General features: G+C 34.1%; 1 protein-coding gene across 3 annotated transcripts in view; it reads left to right on the forward strand.

Annotated features, from left to right (window-relative positions):
* WRN (WRN RecQ like helicase) overlaps positions 1 to 18513 on the forward strand; it is a 140459-nt gene that overhangs the window by 25828 nt on the left and 96118 nt on the right. For 2 of the 3 annotated variants that reach the window (XM_036894217.2, XM_036894219.2), the window contains exons 2-8: positions 8038 to 8206; positions 10822 to 10929; positions 11550 to 11662; positions 14882 to 15027; positions 15492 to 15640; positions 16205 to 16354; positions 17579 to 17648. In XM_036894217.2, coding sequence (XP_036750112.2) covers positions 10834 to 10929; positions 11550 to 11662; positions 14882 to 15027; positions 15492 to 15640; positions 16205 to 16354; positions 17579 to 17648 — 724 coding nt within the window. In that variant the 5' untranslated portion in view covers positions 8038 to 8206; positions 10822 to 10833. The remainder of the gene's footprint in view (positions 1 to 8037; positions 8207 to 10821; positions 10930 to 11549; positions 11663 to 14881; positions 15028 to 15491; positions 15641 to 16204; positions 16355 to 17578; positions 17649 to 18513) is intronic. The other variant, XM_057505167.1, reaches the window with a different exon arrangement.

An 18513-nucleotide genomic window follows, 5' to 3' on the forward strand; every position in this document is an offset into this window, starting at 1 on the left:
GATTGCCATTACTAGGACCTCCTGTACTATGTTGAATGAAAGTGGGGAGAGTGGGCATCCTTGTCTTGTTCTTGATCTTAGAGGAAAAGCTTTTAGCTTTTCACTCTTAAGTATGATGTTGGCTGTGGGTTTGTCATGTATGGCCTGTATTAAGTTGGGGTATATACCTTCTGTACTCATTTTGTTGAGTGTTTTTTATCATGAATGGCTGTTGAATTTTGTCAAATGCTTTTTCATCATCTGTTGAGATGATTATGTGATTTTTGTCCTTTTTGTTGATGTGATGGATGATTTCGATTGATTTTCAAATATTGTGCCATCCTTGCATCCCTAGAATAAATCCCACTTTGTTGTGATGGATGAACAGCATTTTGTTTATGTTTCAGAGCAGAGTTGGCAAGCTGGCTGGTGGGTCACATTTGCTGCTTGTTTTTATATGGACACTAGGTTAAATGGTTTTTTCATTTTTCAGTGGCTGAAGCAATACCAAGGAAGAATAATATGTTGTGAAAATTGTATAAATTCCGATTTCATTGTCCATAAAGTTTATTGGAACAGAGCCATGCTTATTTATTTGTGCTATAACAACAGACTGGAGTAGTTGCCACAGAGATAATCAGCCTTGAAGTGTAGAATATTTACTGTCTGACCTTTTAGAGAATAACTTTTGTTAATTCTTGTTCTATTGTGTAAAAAAATGTACACTTGGTCATTCATTAAAAAAAAAAAATCTTCCCCTCTTTTACTGGCATACTTTTCCCACTGATGGCTAAAAGTAACACATGTTTGTATAGAAAATTTGGAACTTACATAGAAAAGTGTAAAGAGGATATTAAAAGCCACCTGCAGTTGTGGGATAACCACTAATGTTTTGGTATACATTACTCCAGACCTTTAAAAATATGTGTGTATATACACATACACAAATACACATTTGTTTTATAAAATTAGAGTCTAAATTTATTTTTTCACTTGAGACATTATAAGAACATGTTTTTAGTAACTTCATGGTATCTGTTTTGTGGATGTACCAAACTTTATTACTTATGCATTTTTCCATTGTGGACACATAGTCTGTTTTCAACTCTTCACTGTTATAAATATTACATATTACATCATATTTTTAAATAGTATTATATATAGCAACGATAACTATCCTTGTATATAAATATTTTTGAGGAATCCTGGTTCTTTTTGTAAAATTAATTCTTACAAATGAATCTGTATGTAAAATGGCATAAGGACTAGGCAGTATTTTGAGGGAAACCTTGGTATTACATGAAAATTCTGCCTTGGCTTGGCTTCTTGAAGAAGATGGGGCCTATCTTCCATTTAGTCTAAGCTCTGGTTTGATAAAGTAGTTTTCACACTAGACCATCAAACCAGTCCTTTCATTAATTTGACTGTTAAAGGCAAATGTTTGATACTGATAGTAAATGATGCTCTGGAGGAATGGGGCTGGTGCCCCATTCTGGGTTCATAGTTTTTACTCATAATTTTGAAGTTTGGGAAAGTAAATGATTTGCTTTGCAGGTGTTCCTAGTATGAATATTGAAGCCATAGAGAGAAATGGAATTAAGAGTTGACACAGACCCAGAAGTGGGGGTGACAAGGAGATGTGCGCCATTGTTAGAATAATTTACTTCCTACTCCCCTAATTGAGTAGGTGTCCCAACCTCCCACCCTGTGTCTCTTATGTGCCTTCTGAAGGAAATGCCATTGTTAGCATAGTCCTACTTTTTTGCCGCAACTCATTCTGCAGCGTACCTACACATACGTACCCAACTATTTCACTCAAAGAATGATTTTTGAAGGGGTACTGACTTTTAAAATTTCTTGGACTACCCACACCAGCTGCTAGTATTGATCTATCTATAGCAGAGATTGTAAATTGAGAGGACAGAAGGCCAAATGTTGATCTGCCAGAGGGGTCGTGGAACTTGATATCACATAGAAGATTGCATAGTAGCATCCTGTTATTTGTCTACTTTTGAAAAATTGGAAGGTCTGGCAGCATTGGACCCATAGTGACTCTTGGCAAGAGTTAGCTGGAGCAAAGTTGGTAGCTTCCAGTTTGGGCTGCAGCACAGTGATATGGTTGTAGGTAATGCAAGATTTTGATGTTGCATAGTTTTATAGTTTTTAGACATAGAAAGCATTTTATAAAACCAACATGCAAAGATTTATAATAGGTGAAATTATATTTGAATAGTTTTTATATAGATCCTTTTGTAAATGATCTGAATTCAGGAATGCTATGATGAAGCAGAATAAATGGTGAGAATTGAGTTGTGGCTACATCATGTAGTACTTCCTCCTGACTTTCTTGTTAGATTAATTCTAATTATTACCTTAGGTGTGTATGTGTATGTTATTTAATCATCAGGAAAGTTATGTGCATTTGGGCACATAAAATTCTTTCAGTTTTACTTGTCCTAATTTTCATAACTTTACTGCCAAGATAGGAAAGTGCCTGATTGGTAGCTAATTATTATTATTGTATGATATTTACTGTTCCCTAATGGCATACAATTGGTTTCATTATTTTTCTTGCTTGCTATTTCTTCTTATTTATTTATTAATGGTCTGTGGATGCGATAATTTGTCAAACCCTGACTTTGATAGAATTTCATAGATTTTTAGAATTTAAAGAACTTGTTCTTATATTTAAAAATAATTAATAATTGAACATAGCCAATTCAGTTGATTCAATAAGAGAAGACAGGCCTTTGTAACTTCAGAAACTCATTAAAAATATATTTGATATAAAAACAAAACAAACAAAATGAGCAAAATAGCAGTAGAATCATAGACGCTGAGAAGTAACTAACTGGTGATTACCATGGAGGAGGGGTTGGAGTTGGTGGGGTAGGGCAGTGTGAGGAGGTTAAAAGGGCACAAAAATTCTCAATCATAATATAAGTTGGTCACAGGGATGGTAGTGCAGTATGGAGAATACAACCAATGATTGTGTCACATCTTCCTATGCCCACAGATACTGGCTCTGCTGGTGAGGGTGAGGATTTAATAATATGGATAGCTGTTGAGCCACTGTGTGTACTTGCAACTATAAGATTGTTTATCAACGACTTCGATAAAAAATATATATTTGATTACCCAGAAGTGTGTATTGTTTACTTTAAAATTGTAAGTTATTAAGTTAAAGGAAAATAAATATTTAAGTACACTCATTTTTGTTTAGTCTTCTTAATTAAAAAAAATTTTTGGATAAGATTTGTTAAAAGTATTCATAAGAATCAGATGAGCTAAAAAATTGACAATATTTTTCCTAAAGAATTAAAGACTAAATATATGGGCATTTTAAATACTTGATATTCAGGTAGATCTAATGTCTGTGGATATTTTCTTTCCACTCTACTGTCTAATTTATTGATAAAAGCTGAAAAGTCATCTGACTCATGAGTTAAACATAATAGTAAACGCTTAACAATAAAGAAAAGGATTAACTCAGAGTTTCATTTGGTGTTCCCATAATTCTTCCCTTTTCAGCTTAAATCAAATCAAATCAAATACGGATGTCAAACAAAATACTCTGGTACCTTTTTATAAAGCATCTATTTTACTAAACAAAAGATTTGAACTATTGGAAACATCTTTGAGTGCAAAATAAGGACGAAGTTCTTTTGAGAGATTAAAAAAAGAGGTTGAGTTTAAGAAATTAGTTATAAGATTGTACAATTAGTAAAAGCCCAGATAAGTCAAGTCACAGGTTTGCCAAATAAGCTTTCTTTTTCTGCTTGTATGGACCACCATATTTGAGACCAGTGAGGCAAAGGAAATGGAAAAGTTGCCATTCTTAATCATTCCTTTAGAAGATTCATTGAAGATTTGTTAAAGGCAAAGAGGCAACACTAATCCAGAAGATTCTTTATGAAAAGGCATTCATTGCAGATAAGAATCCATGAATGTTGGTAATGGTCATTAGTTAGAAAGCTGTATAGAATCCTTGAAGAAAAATGTTTAGCAAAGAAGTTCTAAAACAAATAGGGGATGAAATATTCAAAGTGAGGAATGGATATTTTGAAACATAAAAGATATCACAGAAACAGTGGGAGTTTGGGGCTGATAGTAACAGGAAGGTATAAAGGTTTTACATTAAGTTCACTATGAAAAACAATGATATTCCAATTGTCTTATTTACAGAGAAGCTCTTGTATATTAAAATTTGCCTGTAGTTCTCATTTCTGCATTAAATGAAGTCATAAAAGTGGTGAGCCTAGTGTAAAACAAGCTGCTACAGTACCTTCTTTTAGCTCTAGGTAAAGAAATGTGATTAGCTATTTCATTAGTGAAATATATTGACAGTGTAAAGGAAGATTTATAAGCTAAAAGGAAAAATTTCAAATTACTCTGTGAATAATTATTTGCAGATTTGTTGAAGTATAGTTATTTGGCTTCAAAAAATAGTATCCTTAACTGACATTGTGAGCACTTAAATTAACTTAAAAAAATGTAGTCGATTATGTGGAAAATATGTCCATGTCTACTGGCAAAGAGTAAAAATTCAGTTTTGGATGAAGGAAGTTAAAATAGTTTTAGAAGTGATATTTAAATGGTATTTGAATCCTAAAGATGAATTAATAATACTAGTAGAGCAGATTCAGTGTGTGCCTAAGACAGAGTGCTAGCATCATACTGAAATACTTGATACTAAAATATTTATTTGTATTCAAAGCTTATTTACCTAATCAGAAGGAATTAACACATTTCTCAGTAGAAGAAAAGGAGAAGCTATTATTTTAAAGAATTTTAGCACCCTTGAAGTATAATTTAAAGAGATCGAGTTATTGGAATGCTGGTTAATAGGAGCAAAGATTCCTCTTTTGCAGTTTGCTTTCTCTTGCACAGCAAAGCTTCTCTGTGATGACTGCTAATACTGAATATTAAGAATGTGTTGTTAAGAGGGTTTAATCTGCAGTTGTTTGTTGTTTGTAGCCATTTTAAGCATAAAAGCTAATATACAAAAGTTACGTTCTTCTAAACAAATTCAAATTTCTGAGTTAAAAATTTTGAGAACTTTTTTAAGTTTATAAAGAAGATATAAACAGTTTTACAAAATTTATATTTATGCTCCCAGATTCCCTTCCCAGTGTGTCATAAAAGTATTTTCATTGTCTGAATGTGCCATGAAATTTGAAAATGTTCCTGATTCCTGGTGTAGACCTTCATTTATAAATAATGTGAGCAACTGAGAAACACCCTGTATTTGAGGAAAGTCATCAAGATACCAAGTTCCCTAAGCTGAATAGTTGATCCTTGATAACAAATAATTTCTTAACAGGAAGAACTTAAAGTCCCTGTAAGTATTATAAGTGGATTCAACAGGAAATTGTATTAATAAAAGAACTGAAAATGGTGGAAAAGAAAAACTGGAGGATAAGAAAGGAATTGAAACACAATTCCCTAAATATTCAATAGAATTACTGTGGTAGAACAAATGTGGCCAAAAGATAAATAGAATTTTGTTGAATGAGCTGAGCTATTATTTTGGTCATAGGAAGCCTGCTTGATCTTTCCTGTCTGAAAGGATTTCCAGAGGAGTTGTAACACTGATGGGCTCATTATGCGTGTGGGCTAGGCATTGAGATTACAATTTCAGAGACCTGTGAATAGAGAAATTGCCTTCTAATGCTTCACTGGTCCCATTTGCAGCTTCCTGAGGTATCCTATGCTGATGACTGCTGATGGTAAATAGTGTTACACAGGCAATGAAATAACGGTCCACCTATGGAATCCAGCATTAGTGGAAGGAGGACCAACAGAACATGCAGACTAGAAAACTGTTGAAACAGATCTTTGAAATAGTTTGATTATCACCTTGCAAAAGAAAGAAATAGTAAGCTCATTTAGGGAGACTCAACTAGAGCACAGAGAAAGTTTCTGGAATTAACAATCAAGATCTTAACATTATAAAAATTCAGTAGACAAACTAAATGAGGACTTTCCCTGTTGAGAGTGAAAGTAGCATCTTGCAAGTCAAGTATAAGTACGTTAAAGTACGGAACAAAATTAGAGAGGTGGTAGTCAGGGAGGTAAAAAAAACTAGAGACCAGAAGAAGAAATTCAAGCCAGAAAAACTCACCAGCATGTGAATAAATGCTGTAGAAGGAAAGAAAAGGAATGGATACAGCAATTAATATAACTAAGCTAGTAGTAGGGGTATATTAGTTTGATAATGGTAATTAAGTGCAACCAGTGACTTAAGAGAAATTTATTGTCCCACGGTTATGGAGGATAGAAGTCCAAAACCAAGTTGTGGGCAGAGTGGGCTCTTTCTGAGGGCTGTGGGGCAGGATTTGTGTCAGGCCTCCCTTGGGGGCTCAGGCAGATGACCGTCTTCTCCATGTGTTTCTTCACAGCATCTTCCCTTGATGCATGTCTGTTTCTGTCTCCAGTTTCCCCATTTTCTAAGGACACCACTCCTTTTGGATTAAGGACTGCCCTAATGACCTCTTTTAAATTTGATTACCCCCAGGACTCTTTCCAAGTCAAGTCACGTTCTGAGGTACAGCGGTTAGGACTTCAACATACCTCTCAACCCAGAACAAGGAGACAATATTTCTGATTTTAAGAAAAGACTTGAAATGGAGTTTGGCAAGGACTCCCTGATCCTAACAAGGATAGAGACTTTACACTTAAGCTCTTTAAAATATAGAAATCCTTGAAAGTCTTTCAAGCTCCCAGATGGGAAAAAAGAGATTATTCACCAAAAAAAAAGGTATCAGAAAAACAATGAACTTTTTACTTGCAACCTTAAAAGGTAGAGAATGGCAAGAGAATATCTGCAAACTACCAAGAGACAGTTATACTCAGCCAACATGTCATTCTCTCCTATTTCAAAAAATACATTTTTACATACACAGGGGATCAGAGTTTATTACCTACATATTCTACCTGAAGAAAAAAATTGAAGAAGTTCCTCTAAAACAGTTGAGTCAGACCAGAGATTCAAGTTAGGGTAAAATGTAGGGAAGAGGAATCTATAGTAAGCAACATATGCATTTACACATATATTTAAATTTCCCTGTACATTTATATTAAAATGGATGGTGAAATTTGTGACATGAATGTTTAGAAATTAGAAATTAGTAACATTCTTGAAATTAAAAATTAGATTCCTGAATAGAAGAACAATACAAAGAAACTAACAGGCTGTAACAGAAACCAGTATCAGCAAAAAACAGTAGTTAGAAGGGTGGGGAAATAAAAGTATTCTGAGTTTTGCCTTCCCAGATAGAGGGACAGTGCAAATAAAGGGTGTTGGTAGGGAAGGGGTCAAGTTATATTATTTTGCTGCTATAGTATAGTAATAGTAGGATGGAAAAAAAATGACATTTTAACATAGATAATGGGAAAAAAGAGCATGAATGGTAATTTCACCCAGTCAGAAAAAATGGAAAAAGAATAAGAGGAAACTGAAGAAAGTAAGATAAATATTCATCAAAGTAAGATGAAAGGGAAAACTCAAGTTCTTACACTAACTGTGAATGAATAGAATTTCCCTGTTGGACGACAGACATACACAGATTGGGCCATTCAAAACAAAAAATAGAAAAACGAAAGTCTCAGATGTATGTTGTTTGAAGCAGCCCTTAAAAAAGTGCTAAAGGTTGAAAAGTGGCAGATAGTGGTAGATAGATAGGCACAATGATTCCAGGAGAGTCCAAACCACATCAAATCCCAATACATTACAGATCTCCCTCCATTTACAATGGGGTTATGTCTGGATAAACCCATTGTAAGTTGACAATATTGTAAGCCAAAAATGCACTTAATACTCATAAGCTACAGAGCATTATAGCTTAGCCTCGTTGCCTATGGTAAATGTCCTCAAAACACATTAGCCTACAGTTGGGCAAAATCATCTAATTATAAAAATAAAGCCTGTTTTATAATATAGTGTCCCATTTCTCATGCAATTTATTGATCACTGTACTGAAGTGAAAAACAGAATGGTTGTGTGGGTTCAGCATGCCTCTAAGTGTATTGATTATTACCCTTGTGATTGTGTGACAGACTGGAAACGGTGGCTCGCTGGAAACGGTGGCTCACTGGGAATGGTGGCTCGCTGCTGCCCAGCGTCAGGACAGAGGATCCTACCACGTATTGCTAGCCTGGGATTTCTACTGAATGAGAATTGCTTTCACACCATTGTAAACTTGAACCGTTGTTAAGTCAGACTATCGTAAGTTGAAACCATGTGTATTTACTTCAAAGAGGAATTTGAGATCTTTTAATGGTACAGTCTGAAGCATTATGAAATGGTAAAAGACTTGAGTTTAGGAAAAGATATGTTAAAGTTGTTCATACTCAACATCACAGTTAAATATATAAATGAAAAATGCTATTATTCAATGACTTGGATCCCTTTCAAGAATAATCTTTATCTTATCAATGATTAAAATCCTCATGTATGTTGAAGAACTTCATTGCAAATTATTCTACTTTAATATCCTGCTTTAATTTTCTCTGTGCTTTTTATCTGTCCCAAGATCTAAGTAAACCTGACAAAGATGTTTGGTTTCCAAACAAGTTTACTTTCAAGCATCTAGACAGAATTTTGTGTGCAAATAAGAGTATTACATCTAAAAATTAGATTCTTCATATTGAAATGATTTTAGCATTATTGATGGCTGCAGGGAAGAGTTATTGAAGCTTATTTCTGTTCTGGCAGTGTGAATGAAGTACTTATAAAATTCCAAGATTTTATAGTTATTTTTATGGAGTTGTCTATTATTTTCAGAAACCTCATTTTTTCTGGCAGTTTCGCAGATGATTTACTCTGAGTATAGCAAAAACTTGTTTTCCAGCTTGATTAAAAAATATGTTTTTAGATTAAGAACAGACCATATTTATATATTTTGGTATCAAACTTTTGACCCTCCTTTCAAGGGTTTTGAATTTGTAGCAAATACAAGCTTATTAATAACGACCAACATGTAAGATGCTTTGAGTGAATGACCATGTGTATTTTACATATTTTATCTTATTACATATAATGCAAGTGGTAATTCCAAGACCTGAGTTGTCATTTCTGATTCAATGAATCATAGATCTTTCTCAAGGGCAAACTGCTAATGATTCAGAGAATACATGTAAGCACCAAGTGCAGATGGAATATTCTTTTTTTTTTTTTTTAAGTCCCCAAACTGTTACATGCAGATTCCAAAATATCCTTTTCTTCTGTATTAGGACATATTATGACTTCAGAGTAACAGGATAGTTTTGAGCAATGTGTGCCAAAACAAAATTGCACAAAGTTGTTGTTTTTGTTTTGGAACTCCTCTATTTCATATTTAACCAAATAGTTGGTTTGTTGATTTCATATTAATATCCTGTTCTATCATAATTACACAGCTTACTTGACTACCTCCCTCCCCATTTTCCAGCCACAAATTAATAAGTACTTAATTCCAGGCTTATTTATGACAAGCAGTCAAAATAGTAGAGCGATATCTGACTAACACCATCTTCTAGATAGGTCCTTTTTGGTATTTTTCTGCTAGTAAATGCCATTGACAGGTTTGCAAGGCTACCATCTAGTTTGAAGTCATTGCCGTATCTGTTAGGATCCCTGGTTGAGGTCTTTCATTCCCCTCCTCTAGTAGGGAAAGTGGGTTACAACTAGTAACTTTTAACCCTTTCCTTCCTATTGCACAAGAGTGGTAGAGTTTGGTCTAGGTGGAAAATTGAAGTTTATTGAAGTGATCTTTAAAATTTTTCTTACTTAAATTATCACTGTTCTCAGTTTTGGGAGTTTGTGCTTGGGAAAAAGAGCAATTAAAATGGATACTGCTAAATAATGTTTAATTTCTTCAGAGTTTTTATTGCTAAGTATCAGTAGGGTTAACAGGCTATCCCTAAGTTGTAAATAATTGGTACCTTTGACAGTGCTAACCCCTGCCATTTCTGAAGGCAGTGCATCTAAGCGATTGGAAATATGTGGTTCTGAGGAAGTGTGTGTGTTTTTTGAAAGGCTGGCATGTCTTTCTACCTCCTCTGACCACTTTAAAGACCTCATTAAGTATTTCCTAAGTCTAGAAATTGGAGATAATAGGAACTAGGGTTGGAGTTTGAAGAGTTTTATTAAGAACTTAAGGCTTCTTTGATTCAGTATGTTAAGTCACATGAGGGCTCGGATCCATTTTACCATTAACAAAGACTTTATGTCATGGTTCTCCTATTCATGTGTTTTCTATAACTATTCTTGAAGTTTGATTTACATTTGGTGAGCCCTCAATGCTCGTGACAGATTTTTAAAGATATCCTCTATGAAACTCTTATTCTTAGGGAAACTTCTTCACTTGCAAGGCCAAGAGTATAATAAAAAAACCTTAATAAGGAAAAGCTGTTATCTGTCTCAAAATTCATTTTCAAGTAGGCTTTTGAAAAAAATCTAACAATTTGCTGAGATTTACTTAGATCTCAGGACAGGTGATAAGATAATTAAAGATGTCAAAAATACATAACAATTTTTATACCCAAGGGTTATCATTGCTACTGAGATAAAGATTATTCTTTGAAAGGATCAAAGTCATGGAATACTAGGCTTTTGAAACTGCTGGAACCTTAGAACTCAAACTGGCTCACTTATTTTAAAAGGAGAAATACTAACTGTATTTTTATTAGATTTAACATGTTGTATCTATTTCTTGTCCTTTTGTGATTCCAGCTCTGTATTCACTTTAAATATGTAGGTTTGGTTCTTCAGTCATATCGACAGGCCTTTCTCTGAGTTTTCTTTCAAAGATCATACCGTATTTAATCACAAAGTAATTGCTTTCTGGGTTGTGTGACTAGAGCCTTCTAAGGATGAATGAACAAAAACTGGAAACAACTCTACAGCCACGGAAACTTCCTGAATGGATGTCTGTGCAGAATCAGGGATGTGCAGTAGAAGAAGGAAAGGTATGCAGTTCATCAGTTCTTTCAGGTGGGAAATATAATAAATTTGTAAACTGTAGATCATTATTTCAGTTAGAGTTGCTATTGATCTAATGACCTCGATTCTAGTCATTGAGTAGGTGACTGGGACTAAATTTTAACTGGGTTTACAAAATGAGAATTCTTACTCTGTACTTTCCCTTTCCATCTAGTTTGCATGGTTGACCTTCCTAGTGTGTTCCAATTCAGATAATAATTTAGACAGTATTTACTTTGGTGAATTTTTACGGCTAAGCGAGTCTAAGTCCTCATAGATTTAAGATCCACCAACCAGTCTTCATCATTTTAAGACAACATTATTACATCTAAAGTATTAATATAATTACAGAAAAAATTAATAAAGTAAATGCTTCTATGAAAAATAGGGTAAGAAGTTTGCAAATATACTTGTGAGAAAAATAATTTCACAGTGGATGGTTTTGTCTTTGTTGCATTGTCCTTCTGATTTCATTACTCTGCAGAGCATTAGTTGATAAAAGTTAGAACTGTAGTCTAATGCTTCAAGGAACTTTATTCTTTTAGTGAATGTTTATTACTTAATGTGAACTTTATTTGTGCCTTTTTGGAATTTTATTTAACTCAAGGCATCTATTCATAAGAGTGTTTTTGAAGATGACCTCCCGTTCTTAGAATTCACTGGATCCATTGTGTACAGTTATGAAGCTAGTGATTGTTCCTTCCTATCAGAAGATATTAGGTAAGAGATTTGAATTTCCCAGTTTCATTTGAATTTGGACATTTACAAGATAACTGTTATGGTAATATTTGTAAGGTAAGTATACTAAGTTTTACAGTTGAGGTCTGTTCCATAGATAAGTATTTCTATTTTTAGAGTATCACTAAATTCTAATTCAGCTTTTTTTATTTTTAATTTTTTTATTTTCATATCATTAATCTACAATTACATGAGCAACATTATGTTTACTAAACTCCCCCCATCATCAAGTGCCCCCAACATACTCCATTACAGTCACTATCCATCAGTGTAGTAATTCTGCTTTTTAAAAATAAAATCACTAGATTAAATATGTACTGTACCTCTTTATTCATTCATAAGCCTATCTATTAATTTAGCTGATATTTTAACTTTGAGTTCTTAAGATGTATAAAACTATGAAATACATGTTTATTTCATCAATTTAGGGTAAAAATGCAAGAATTATTCAACCTTTTTGAATGCCTCTTTGTATTACATTAAAAATACCAACATAATAATATTGAATAATGGTTGCAGTTTGCTCTGTTCTATTTTGTCAGCAACAATGATAGCAAATGGCTTTTAAAGAAAATATCAGAAATGATTGTCATATATTTAAAAATTGCCTTGTCAAATTAGAACCCTGCAATAATGCAATCTAAGGCTTTTCATAAGGAGAAGTAGTAGGGAATTCATGCAGCTCTCCTTTGAAGTTGTATACCTGTCCTTTTTTTTTTTTTAAACCATTACACACATTAGAGAAGCAGAAGTAAGTTAAGCTATTCATTAATGGTCTCCTGCTGGTAGATGTGTTCTAGAAATAGCATTCAGGTATCCTCACTCTCACTACAGTTGTCTGGCCACTTTTGGGTCTTACTGTATAGAACTAAATTTGTCCCTCAGAGAAGGTAAAATCTGGTATTTATGATTATATGTTAACTCGTCCGTGGTACCTTTGACAGTGCTATCACCTGCCATTTCTGAAGGCAGTGCATGTAAGTGATTGGAAATATGTGGTTCTGAGGAACTGTGTGTGTTTTATGAAAGGCTGGCATGTCTTTCCACCTCCTCTGACCACTTTAAAGACCTTGGCCAGTACAGGTTTCTGGCGGTTGGATTGTGACATGCCTTTGTGTAGTAACCGTCACCCTGATCAGGATAACATACTTCCTCCCTGACTTTTTTTCCCTTTCACCTATTTTGTCCATTCCAGCATGTTGTCTTTTAAATCTTTGAACATGTTCAGCATATTTATAATAGCTGCTTTAGTGTCTTTGTTAATTCTATTATTTTAGTTATTTTTTCTATTAAATGATTTTTATCTTGGGTAGAGGGTCCCATTTTCCTGTTTTTTCCTCATGGCTGGCAGTTTTGATTGGACATTGTGGTTTTACCTTGTTAATGTTAGATTTTGTCTCCCTGCAAAGAAAGGAGCTGTGCTCTCTCAGGCAGTTAAGTTACCTGAGGATCAGCTTTCCATTTAGAGGCTTGGTTTGAAGCTTTATTAACGCAGGTGTACTTAGCCTTTACTTTTGGGATAACCTGGCCCTATAATAAGATGTGATCCTTTGGAGTCTTTGCTGACTGCCCCTGGTGAGCAACAAGAATCTCCCTTCTGATTTTTCAGAACTTTAATGCCTCTTGCCTCTTTGTGAGCCCTGGGGGTTGTTGAGTTTCCAGTTCCCTGGTTGTTCCAGGTCCCTGGTTGTTCTCATGCAGCCCCTCAGTTCTTGCACATCCTTTCCTGTCTACCTCCAGCTTCCCCAGTGCTCTACCCATGACTTGTGGCTGCCCCAGCCTTTCTCCGGACCTTCTCTCCCCAACTCAGGGCTCTGCTTTGGATTTGTCTTCCAGTTTGTTGGCTGGCGGGATGCTGGGGCCTCGGTGGGGCTCCCCCTCTGTTTCCCTTCCCTCAGAGAGCATAGTCCTGAATTGCCTGTTGTCCAGTGTCTGAAGACTGTTGTTTATATCTTTTGTCCAATTTCCTGTTTTTTTACTGTTAGCCCATCTTGGTCCAAAGCAGAAGTTGAGGTGTTTTTTTTTTTTTTTTGTATACATTTTTAAGTTTTAAAAATTGTCAAATTGGCAAATACAAACAATAATAGTAATATAACAAACCACCCATATTCCTCCCACCTAGCTTTAGCAAATCTTAATATTCATTTTCTTCAAATCTTTTTAAGAAATGAAACTATAAAAAACAGCTGAACCCTCATGTATGCCCTTTCTGATTCTCACCTCTGCAGCCCTCTGAGATAAATTCTGTCATGTGTTCAGTGTTTAGCGTTACCTCATATATTGTCTATAATATTCATAATTTTATATCCCAAGGTATCATACACTCTTACTTTGCCTATTTAAAATCTTTAAAAAAATGCTATCAAACTAAATGTATATCCTGCCTCTTGTGTATTTCATTCAACATTTTAACTTTTTGAGAATTTCTTCTATCTATATCTCTATCTATGTCTCTACCTACCAATATAACTATATATATATATATATTTTTATATTATATATAAACACACCCACACACCCACATAGTTTTAGTTTAACTTTTATATATCTCATTGTTTCAGTAAGCCACAATTTGTCCATTCTTCTGTTGGTGGAAATATAGTTTGTTTCCTTTTTGCCAGTACTGCATGAACATTCTTAAACATTCTCTCTGGTTGTCCACATATTAGAGTGTTAAATGCCTATGAGAGAAACTTGACAGGTCATAATGCTCTACATCTCCAGCTAGATATTGTCAGTTTTCTCCAAGAGGCTTTACTGGTTTAAACATTCACCAGTGTATGGGTGGTCCCACTGGTAGATATTTTTCTCAGTGTTGATATTGTAAGGCTTTAATTTTTGTCAGTCAGATAGATATGAAATTGTACAGTTTTAATTTGCATTTCTTTGATTTCTAGTGAGATGTCATATCTTGACATACTTACTTGGATTTATTGGCCATTTGGATTTCCTTTTGGGTATTGCCTGTTTTCTGTTTTTCTCCATTTTTAAACTGGATTATCCCATCTTTTTCTTACTGGCTTTTCAAGGAATTTTTAATATTTTCTGGCTATTCATTGTCAGTTGTATGTATCACAGATATCTTCTACCATCTGTTTCTTGTCTTTCAACTTTTTGACTGATGCTTTAGTTATGAAGAAATTTCACAAAATTACACAAAAATTTTAATGCAGTTAATTTACACTGTTTTTCTGCCTTTAGCACGAGTCTGTCTGATGGAGATGTGGTGGGATTTGACATGGAATGGCCACCAATATACAGTAAAGGGAATCTGAGCAGAGTTGCATTGATTCAGTTGTGTGTGTCAGAGAGCAAATGTTACTTATTTCATATTTCTTCTATGTCAGGTTGGTATCTCTTTTCTTTATTTCAGTTTTATATGTTAGATAATTGTATTATGTCAGCTTTCTCCTTAGAAAATTAAGCTCTTGAATTAGCCAGTGCTTCTCCCATCACCTTATATTTATTTAAGTATTTATGTTCCACCTGATTCACTCATATCCCTGTTTTATTTAATTTTCACATCTTTTTCAGGCATTGATATTATCCCTATTTTAGAGAGTAGAGAACTGAAGTTTAGAGGGCCTAATGACAGAAATATAGTGTTAGCAGAGCTAGCATTCAAACTAATTGTTTTTCTTGTCATTTATTAGTCAGGACTTTTTGCTTCTGTTAAATACTCAAGGTGAATGTACTTCTGAATTTAAACTTAACATAAACATAAATTTAAATATAAACAAAGAATGTATAAGAAGTAGAGAATAAATCCATAATACTTGATAGAACATATGGAAATAATAAAATATTACAGTTTTTCCTCAGGGATTAAAAATGCTGCTTGAAAATGAAGCAGTTAAAAAGGCAGGGGTAGGAATTGAAGGAGATCAGTGGAAACTTCTACGTGACTTTGACGTCAAATTAAGGAGTTTTGTGGAGCTGACAGATGTTGCCAATGAAAAGGTAGACATATATTATTTTCGTAGACAAGATAAATCTGTGATTCACAAAGTCCCTTCTGTCTGAATGTTAGGTTTTTTGAAAAAATAATTTAAGCTGTATAATATTTTTAGCCCATTTATACCCAGAACTTTTTTTTTTTAAGGGAGAGCATTATGTGGCTCTTGTGGTATGATGCTCTAAGTGGAAGTTTGACCATCAGTTCCATCACCCATATTTCACATATTTTATTAATGTCATTAAATTAAATTCTCAAATTTAGCCAAGTGTTCATTTGGCTGGGAAGTAGAAAGCCTATGAACCTATTCAGCTTTTTCCCATGAATAGTACTTATATAGTCTAAGACTTTTATTACCTATGTTGGGGAAATTCCAGAATTAAATTCTTATAATGTGGACTGCAAATGAGGATTTTAGTGATAGGAAATATGTTAAGGAGTATCTGTGTCTTATATTTGGGTATAACATTTCCAACTTCTTGGCATGGTCATTTTGTGGTATTTAGAGATATCTGAACATTTCTTAAAAAGAGACACTTTCTGCAGTGTTGATTTCTCATTACTTGTAGCTGAAATGTGCAGAGACCTGGAGCCTCAATGGTTTGGTCAAACACCTTTTCGGTAAACAACTTCTGAAAGACAAGTCTATCCGCTGTAGCAAATGGAATTATTTTCCTCTCACTGAGGACCAGAAACTGTATGCAGCCACTGATGCTTATGTACGTACCAAAGATCTTCAGATTATGACGACATTTTTAAACCTTATAACAAATTACTTTAGCAAAATTGTAATGTGGTAGAGGGCATCAACTCAGCTGAAATATTTTAAATCAGTTTGGCATCAAAAATGCTCAAGAAGACATTTTGTGAAACTGTGAATTTTCAGTATTAATTAGTGAGTAGCAATCAACAGATTGTTCAGTGCTAGTTATTTTTGTCGTAAAGCCAAAATAATGTCCAATTTGTATGTAAAAAATGTGAGCTCTCTGTAAACATGGAAGGCTAATAAGCCCAGCCTGAGCAAGCACAAATGGTATTGATGATGTGTTTGATTTATAAGCAACTTCTGAATAAAAATAATTACAGATAGTTTCTATATTGAACCTGACCTTATTTCTTTATATTTAAAACATGCTAAAAATTTAGAAAAATTGCCTCCAAATTTAGCTTCCTACTGCTGTTAGATGTATTTTCATATTATATATTCATACACAACGCAGTTTGGGCTTCCTTTAACTACAGTACTATTCATTTTTTATTTCTGTTTTTTTTCAAGAACTATGTTTTATGTCCTAGTGTATTTCTTTTTCCCTAGTTAGCTTACTTTCATTTGTAGACGATTATCTTGTTCTTTCCCTTTGTGCAGCTATTTTTAGGAATGAAAACTATAAATAGAAAAAATTCAATTTTTCCGGAAGTAGGATGATAATTTTCCGTTAGGTTTTGTTTAAAAAATCATAAAACTTGTTGAGAACTAGGGCAAGTTCTGTAGCATTTTTAAGCATGATAAGTCAGTGTGACTTGATTGTTCCTATTCACAGAATGTGGGAAGGAGGACTACTCATACACTGATATTCACAGCTGATTTAATGAAATATGGGGAAATAGATATGTGTAGTCAAAACAGATTTTTCTTTAATATATTTTGTTGATTCCACTTACAGGTGATTCAGATACCTTCTCATATTCATAATATTCTCATAATGTTGGTGTTAAAAAGGGACAACTTAAACTTTTAAAGCATAGACAGCCTACTTTGTCCATTCTTATGATTGGTTTGGTGATTTAATGAAGGTATATAAATCTTTGTGTATAATGATAGGTTGGATTCAGTGTTTGGTGCTTTGGGAATCATTGTTCTGGATTTTTCTAAAGATGGGACATATAGTTTTGTTTTGATATCTTTAGCATCTTTAGTAATTCATTTTTCTGTTTTTCCATAGGCTGGTTTCATCATTTATCAAAAATTAGAGATTTTGGGTGATGCTGTGCAAATGTTTGCTATAAATAAAGGTATCTTATAATCTAAAAATAAAATATAAAATTTGAATTTTCTCTTTTGTGAGGTTTATCTCCAAAGAGAGAATATTCACACATGTGCAAAGTATTCAGTATTATTTTAGCTTCGTAAGTGTCTGAACAGTGTTGATAATTAGGGTGGGATCTCTGACCAAAGAGTACGGTTTCAAGCATGTTACTTGTGGTAAAGCAGCATTTACTACTTTTACTTTGTAGTGTTACTGTTTATTAGGTTTCTTGAGTTAGGGCTTTGTGACTTTGATAGCATCAGTGATACAATCAGCTACCTCCTCGTCTGGAGATTTATACATCCTTCCTATAAATATTTAAAGTGTTTAATACCCTTGATAGCATCCTGGCTTAAATTTCTAAATTTTCGTTAGGGTAGAATAATGCTAGTGTTTTTCTCCAAAAAAAACAGCCACTTCATTCAACTCAGTGCCTTTCTCAGACGTCTCAGGAGGTGGCGACTACAGGCCTGCACTGCAGAATGGGAGAAGATGGGCTTCTGTGTCATGCAGACCAATGGTGGGGTCCCAGCCATGTGGCCTGAGGTTTACCTGTTTCCCCACTTTTGAAATGTCGGTGATGGCATCGCACTATGTATTTCATTGAATAGTTGTGAGCATAGTATTCAGTGCACCTATTTTGATCTGTATGGAGTTGTTACTGTTCTTGCAGTTTCCTTTTGGAGATCTTGAATAATTGTGTTTGTTAAGATGTAAATTAAATTGGATGGTTTTGCTAAATGAAAAATGTGGCATGACCTCCTCATAAACAATTGTATCATATCTTTTATGTTGTCACTGAAGGATCCATATCCTATGTGGTGGACCCTCCTTTACATCTTGAATAGAAG

This window comes from Manis pentadactyla, chromosome 7 (assembly GCF_030020395.1).
Source record: "Manis pentadactyla isolate mManPen7 chromosome 7, mManPen7.hap1, whole genome shotgun sequence".
NCBI classification, from domain to species: Eukaryota; Metazoa; Chordata; class Mammalia; order Pholidota; family Manidae; genus Manis; species Manis pentadactyla.